This window comes from Lactuca saligna, chromosome 4 (assembly GCF_052625555.1).
Source record: "Lactuca saligna cultivar CGN05327 chromosome 4, ASM5262555v1, whole genome shotgun sequence".
Classification (NCBI taxonomy): domain Eukaryota; kingdom Viridiplantae; phylum Streptophyta; class Magnoliopsida; order Asterales; family Asteraceae; genus Lactuca; species Lactuca saligna.
Window position 1 is genome coordinate 249,584,588 of NC_136420.1, and position 7,688 is coordinate 249,592,275.

The following is a 7,688-nucleotide window of genomic DNA, read 5'->3' on the forward strand; positions in this document are numbered from 1 at the left end:
AATCAATAAAATAAATAATATTAATACATGCAAATCTCGGATGTTACACGAATGCTCCTACAAGTGATGTATCTTTAGGTGCCTCTTACTAGATGAAATTGAAATAATTTGTTCAAAGGAGTCTCCAAGCTTGCCAAGATGCTCTCTTCACAACAAGGGCCACGTAGTCAAATTGTTGTTCACATTAATCCTTATGATTAAATGTCACAATGTTGTTATATAGGATCACAGGTATCAATGCAAAGGTATTTGATGTTTCGATCAGATGAGAGATTAAAAGAGATGTATGCCATTAGGTGTTGTAAGGTCAGTAATGATTACGTTTATGAATATGTTTCTTTTATCAGTGATGACATCCCAAGTTTTAATAATCAATGAAATACATTTCTTCATATATATTTTTTACACGACAAATTCCACTATATAAATAATACTCTGTTTTTTTTTTCCTTTTTCTCTTAATCACGATCAACACGATGATTCTGCATGGGGGTGATTTTTGTGGTACTTAGAGGTTGGTGCGGTGTTCCTACCGCTACTATCTTGCTACCATAACACCATGTCTGCACGCTACGAAGTCATTCCCTTTACCCTTAACATCAACTCTAATTACTTATTTTAAAAAATAAATAAATAAATAAATAAAATAAAATAAAAAGTATTACTAAAGTGTCTCTTTTATCTTTAAATAACATCGGATATCCAAAAATCTACAAAAAGCAATTATCTATCTGCTTTCAGAAAATTGAATATCTGGAACTTCAAATAACTTCGGATATTTTTGAACACCTATTTAGGTGAGGCCCAAACTTTCCTTTACCAAACCATTTGATCAATGTGTATATAAAATCTATAAATATGATCTTAAGAAAATAATTTATTGCTCTGAACTAAACTCTTGTTTTGTTATACATTAAATTGATTATATTCGATAACGAAAACGAACCAAGACACACATCTGTTGCACCCTACCTCGTTCCACCTCTTTGAATGGTGCGCTATTTTAATCCATGCAAAACACTATACGACATTTTCAACTTTATCATGTCTTCTATAGCAAAATACACCTTGAAATATACAATAGTATCGATCAATATCTTCAGATATTTGTTTACTATTCCTTCCACGTTTCAAAATGGAACAAAAAAGAATTTTAAGGCTTCATTCAGTTATGGAAAATAGGTATTTCCAAGAAAAAAAAAATGCTTAGAAAAGTTGAAATTTTGAAAACATGTTTACTTGACATTTTTTTCCAAGATATTTACAAGAAAATTAAGAATTTTCATATTCTGAGAAGGATAATAACAAAGAACTTCGAAAACTTTAAAAACCCAATAAATAGTCTTTTTTGGAAATAACCCTTTCTAAAATTACAAAGAACTTCGAAAACTTCAAAAAACCAAAAAATATTATTTTCATAATTTTCCACCTACAAAAATTGTCCAAAACACACATACGCATCACTACACCAACACCTTTTATAATTTTCTAAATAGAAACTAGTCAATTTTAAATAAACACATTTTCTAAATTTTACATCAAAAAATAGAAAATGAAAATTCCTTCTAAACACGAAAAATAGAAAACAGTTTCCATGACTAAACGCATCCTAAATATTTTGTTTTATTGACATTGATCTCAATCCAATCAAATTAACACTAAAAACAATCTTTCAGTCTTGTCCTAAGCATGCCTTAGAAGGCCGTTTCATCATTATACTTAACAGTTATAATATCACGAACCAATATGTATAAGCTGTGAGGTGAGGTGGCTTTGTCATCTAACATGCAACAGAATATGTATGTACGTATAAAAGGACCACAAATGAGGGGCCTTATGGGAAGAAGAAATAAAAGCACGAGTTTACAACAATTACACGACGGGAGGGTAAAGGGAGTATAGAAAACATTAACACATAAAAGGGAAGAACCAAGAGAGAGAGCGTCCTTCTAAACACCTATTAACTTTTCGATGTCTGGTCAACAACCTCATCATCATCATCATGATGTTCCGATTTGAAAATTGTTTGCAAAGTAGGGAGGGAGGGGGAGTGTGTATGAGTATGAGTATGAGTATGTATTATATAGCCTCAGTCTAATGTTTGATCCGAAGAAAACTGTCCAAAAATATCAGGACATGAATCCCACTTGGCTTTTTCTCTGGCTTCCCAATAACCACCCGTATAAACAAATGTATCACTTGCTTTATCCTTGGCGAACCACTGCGGCTTCCAGCCTCTCTCTTGCATTTTCCGAGCCTGAATCATGTCATTGCAGCATATTAATTATACAGACAAGCACATATCTAATTCGACAAAATGCTATCCATCTCTTATGATGTTATATTAAGATATGTATGGCTTCGGTTTGGTATTTATTTTTATATTTTATAACAAAAAACAAACCGAACCAACACTAAAACTTCTTTTTATTTTATTTTTTTTAAACCATCTGTTTTTCAAATGACTTGGTTTTTGTGCCGACTCTTCTCTTGTACGTCTTCATTGAAATGGTCATCATATAATAACCAACCACATATAATAAGTCATAAACCTCAAGTCTCTATATATCCCTTTGTAGTTTGTACAAGAGATGCTTCACTTAATAAGCTCTATATTTTTACAGCGGGTGGAAGGTGTTTGAAGTTTTTGTATTCAGAAATTAAGAGGCACACGAAACCAAAAGCAAAAAAGAAAAAAAAAAAAAAATGTACCTGTCTTTGACGTTGTTCTAGTCTGAGTTTCTCTGCATTTGCCGTTTCATACTCGCCATTTTCTAAACACCTTTGGTCCGGTCTTAGTCTTGAATCAGTTGGCGGAAGCTTCTCCTGAAAAAAAAACAAGATGAGATGAGATGATTGAGACTGATTCCTTCATACCAAGGCAAACACTTGAAAAAGAAAAAAGGTATGTGAAAAGATAGATTACACCTTTAGGCCAGGGGTAAGCTCATTCAAAGTAATAGCAAAGCGCGTTAGATTGTATCTTGTGGGAACCTTTGGGGGCTTGCTCCTTCTCCACAGCAATTGAGCTTCGGAATACGGGTCACCTTTTCCCTTGGCAGAACAATCTCCACTCACATAATGCATGCTTTCATCCCATTTTCCAATTAAACTGGCTGCAGTCTTTCCACTTCTATTATCTTGCACAACTCCTTGTACCTTCAGAGCAGAGCAGCTTGTTAATTAATTATTTAACTTTTCATATAAGTTACTTAATTACTAGAAAAGGAAAAGCTACACCTACCTGATGCGGGTTGCGCTCTATGATTGACTGCTCCTTGAATTTTAGCTTACAGGAATAATTACGGTTCCCTTGGATACGCATTGTACCATAGTGGTCACAATACAGTTTCCCCAAAATAAGGTTGTATATGGAAGTTGTTACCTGAAACAACATTGCTCACTCATCACGCAACATCAAGTCGGTCTTTATTTACAGATTGATTCACAAAACAAACTCATACCTTACTCCACTGAAAAACTTCTCCATCTTCAAATTGCAAAGTTAAAACTCCAACAGGGTCAAGCTGAATTGAGCGACCCCAAAACTTGCTTTTCAGGTTGCTATCTCCCCAAAATTTCCATCCTTTGCCATCACAGTGACACGCTACAATCATGGGGTGATGACTTACCTGTTTGTTGCATAACCAACTAATCAACATCAACATCAACACCAACACACACTATTTGTCTATTCCATTTCCATTTCAACTGTTATCCTTTTCTCTCAAGTTATTACCCTTCAAGTTATATATAATTAATATCCGCATTTCATTTGTAACAGAGTATCATATCTGACAGACTTGTGTGATGGATGGTAATCTGGAACTAAAACTCTTAGGAAATGACACATGATAATAATTAGTATTTTAGTATTTAGTAAGACGCAAAGCAAACCTTCTCAGAAAAAAATCGAAGTCCTTTATCTGGATAGTCTGCTTCATAAGTCTCCCCTAGCAACGGATTAAATGGTTTGCAGTTCCTTCCTTCAGTAGAAGCATATCCGGACACTGCAAACGCAGCCACATTCAAAATCCGCATAAGGCTGTTACCCTAAAACAGATTTTATAGTAAAAGGGTGAGAAATCAGATGAATATCAAATACGTGTATTTAATATAATAATAATGATAGTAATAATTTTTAAGAGAAGAAATATACTGACCCTTTTGCCCCATTCATATGCCCGATCAAGAAGATATGAATACTCCAAATCCTCGAAACATTTTTGCAGAGAAGATAGAGGTTCATTGAAATATACAGGAAGACAGACTTTGGTAAGATCTTTTCCAATGTTGTCTTTGATCATCGACCAAAGACTTATTCCCTTCTCTTTCTCAATAGGATCAGGCAGCTTCTTGCGCCTCTTAACACGAGGGAAGTCAGTACCAAATGATCTAATGGAAGCATCTTCATGGTCTTCATCATCAGATGAAAATGAAGAGGAACGCATGTCAGAACCAGTACTTTTAAAAGAACCTGATGACAGAAAGTCCCGTGTGTCAAAGAAGGCATTGTCTTCATCATCTGTCTCTTCCTCTGCAGCATCTGCATCTCCCCTCTCATTATCATCTTCGGATTCACTTCCACTTGCTTCTGCCAAATACCAACCAACCCAATTCATTCTTTATCCTCCTTAGTTTCCTATCAACTCTTGTATCTTTTCAAAAAATAATTGCCAACCATCCTATGTATGTGAGATCATACCTTCTTAATCGCCTAACCAGCATTTTACACCTTTATGATGAAAAATGATTTGTATGTTTATTCAGATCAAAAAGTATCCTGATATTTTTAAAAAGATTTAGATGCTGGTCTTAAGTCTTAACTTCTTTCATTTACACCTACTGACAGAGATGTCATTTCAGACTAGTCGTAGAGCATATACCTTTTTTTTCATTTAAATCATTCATCCTACTCCTTTTAGGGAAAAAAAACACTCTAACAAGACATGGAATTAAAAGAAAATCAATGCATACCACTGTATTTCTCTTGCCTTAGTCTTGAAGTTGCCCCAACCTCCTTTGATTGTCTTTGGCTCTCGTCTACTACTGTGTTCTCAAGGTCAACCTTTTCTGTCTACAAGCAACAGATAACATATTAGAAAATCTTGAAAGTGATTAACATGAATTACTGGTCTTTTTCATCTACTATTAGCATACATCATATGATATTATGTTCTATGAAAGATACCGTGTCATATTTATTACAATTGCTACAAAAGACTTGGTGGGTAATTCCATTATCACAGCATGGATGACATTTATTGCAAGCTAAAAACACACAGGGCTCTAGACTGGTAAATGTAAATTGAATAAACTAGTCATATAGCTTGGTTCATAACATTTTTGCAGGCTTAAATGAAACTGAAATGGACTGATGATATAGCCACCAAGGCACCAACTAGTGATACTGATAATCTAATGACAATGAGTACTACCATCAACTCACTCATTTTAATGCATTTCTTCCAAGTAATTTTCGTTCATGTCACTCGAAGGTATCAATAGTACACCAAAAGGTTTCCCCTCATACAACCCCTGCATCTGTACAGATCTAAATGAAATAAAAACCATGACCTACAAGCCAATAAGATTAACAAATGATAACCTACCCCTGCTGTAAATAAGTTATGCATGGAACTGTGACAACTTTAATAAGTAGAATCCAAATGTTAGTAGGATGATAGTACATCTGGGTGTTTCTTTTTTACTTAGAGTCAGTTTTTCAAAACATGATTCATCCAAAGAGATCTTAATGGGGGGAAAAAAGAAAGAAACAGGGCCTATGAGATATTACATGTACCTCTAACATACGAAGTGTGTCCATGAGAAGCAAGTGCTTCTGCTTAAGAAGCACCAACTGATCTTGCATGGCTGAAAATTCAGTCCTCATAATAAGTTCGGTGTCCTGGATGGCTGTCTCACTAACACCTTCTTGTAATAAGCGTTGCCTCAACTTTTCTGTTGACACAGTAAAGCCGCCAACAGGAGCCATCAATTCACTGTTAGATAGTCGAGGGAACATGCCCTTCACAGCCTGGAAAGCTTCCATCCATGCAATTCTATCATCCCTTGTGTCTGCCCTCAAATGCAGCCTTTTTGTCCCAGTGAATATGGAAAATCTTTTGTCATCTGATCTACTTTCACGAATAGATGAAACCTACATACAAAATATATGACAGACACCAAACAATGTATCAAAATATATGCAAAACCATCGAATAGCGGATAGAACAATGCAAAGAAAAAACCACATAGCACACTCAAATGGAAAAATTCACTTGCAGGTATACAAACACAAAGATAGAGAGGGATTCACATAAAACAAAGAAAATTAATCCCAAACCGACCAAAAGTTTAGAAAGTCAGACAGACAGAAATCCCAACAAGCAGATTGATCTCTCTTAGACGATTTTCTACAGAATACCGTCAAGCACAACCTAACTCAGACATCAGTTGTCAAATTAAACTTCTCAAACCGCTAGATGTTATGACAAATCGCAGACAGACTCGTGATGACTGATCATCATTGAAACTGAATGAAAATTGTTAAAAGAGTAAGTGACTTCACCTTGAGATGGACTTCACCAACGGGCTTTCGGCGAGGATGATGAGAATTATTACTAGTAGCGCCGGAATTTCGGTGACGAGAGAATCGGCGGAAAGACTCGTCGCCGATGACCCTTGACCCGTTCTCAGTCTCTTTACTAACAACGATCTTATCAGGCCCATGAATCTTATAGTAGGAAAGCACGCCATCTTGTAACACAAACCATCGAGGCCGCCATCCTTTACCATAATTAACCCATTTGTGCAAAATCCCTGATATCCCACTCCCTACTATATCATTGATCTTCACATCTCTCTGATCTCCACTTGTCAACCTCATCGCGGGTGGTTGCCGTTCAGCATCCGACGCCGTATTGAAAGTAACATGGTGGTTATGGTTGTGGTTGTGGTTGTGGTTGTGGTTGTTAACGTTATGAACGGGATTTATGTGCTTGGAAAAATCCGATACCGGGGCGGCAGCGGAGGAAGGAGTAGCAGGCATCGAATTATTATGATCGGCGGGAACACAGCAAAAAGGATGCATATATATGTAAAAAACAATAATTACAAATTAAGAAAAAGATGATAAAAGAGGGAGAAAATTAGATATGGCGGTGGTCATAGCCACGGTTCGGCGGCCGGAGAGAACGAGTAATCCATCAGAATCGTGTAATGATTCAATGGTGGTCCTGCGATGGGGGAAAGTTGCGTTAATTTAGGGGAAACAGAAAGGTTATGGTTGGGGCGTGAATTACGGGCGGAAGAAGAAGAAGAGGAAGAAGTCGCCGGAGGGATTGGAAAGGAATATACCCGGTGGTGTCATTTGGTAGCGACCAACCACTCAAAAAGACGCAACCAGCACTTTTTTGGACCGACTCACATGCTTTTATTCATTTCTACGGTAAAATTTAACCATATATCCCTTGCCTTACCATTTTCTTTGCCTTTGGCTTTAGGGTTAGGGTTAGGGTTAGCTTTAGTGTTAGAGTTAGGACCATTATTTTAGATGTTAATCATAAGAAATTATAATATATGTTTGTTTTTTATGCACAAATTATTTTAGATGTTAATTATGATATGATATTTAATAAATTTATATTTATAATTTTGTAATATATAACAAAAAAGTAATATAAAAA

General features: G+C 35.8%; 1 protein-coding gene across 2 annotated transcripts; it reads right to left on the reverse strand.

Moving 5' to 3' along the window:
* Positions 1-1,732: 1,732 nt before the first annotated feature.
* Positions 1,733-7,436, reverse strand: LOC145043457 (oxysterol-binding protein-related protein 1C-like). 2 transcript variants are annotated; one of them, XM_078992120.1, is made up of 10 exons: positions 6,572-7,436; positions 5,804-6,160; positions 4,978-5,077; positions 4,164-4,591; positions 3,898-4,053; positions 3,465-3,632; positions 3,245-3,385; positions 2,929-3,159; positions 2,713-2,826; positions 1,733-2,257 (listed from the first exon to the last, which is right to left on the reverse strand). In XM_078992120.1, the coding sequence occupies exons 1-10, from the start codon at positions 7,091-7,093 to the stop codon at positions 2,090-2,092; spliced, it is 2,385 nt and encodes a 794-aa protein (XP_078848246.1). In that variant the 5' UTR covers positions 7,094-7,436; the 3' UTR covers positions 1,733-2,089. The 2 variants fall into 2 exon arrangements, with proteins under 2 accessions (XP_078848246.1, XP_078848245.1); XM_078992119.1 differs by having other exon boundaries at positions 4,164-4,594; positions 6,572-7,435.
* Positions 7,437-7,688: the final 252 nt, after the last annotated feature.

What these genes read in the sequence shown, in the direction of transcription:
- LOC145043457 (XM_078992119.1), bottom strand. Translation starts at nt 7,093, where the DNA reads ATGCATCCTTTTTGCTGTGTTCCCGCCGATCATAATAATTCGATGCCT. An exon ending in TTCGATTTTTTTCTGAGAAG is followed by an intron (nt 3,633 to 3,897) that starts GTTTGCTTTGCG and finishes TGCAACAAACAG; the next exon opens with GTAAGTCATCACCCCATGAT. An exon ending in AGCTTACCCCTGGCCTAAAG is followed by an intron (nt 2,827 to 2,928) that starts GTGTAATCTATC and finishes TTTTTTTTTCAG; the next exon opens with GAGAAGCTTCCGCCAACTGA.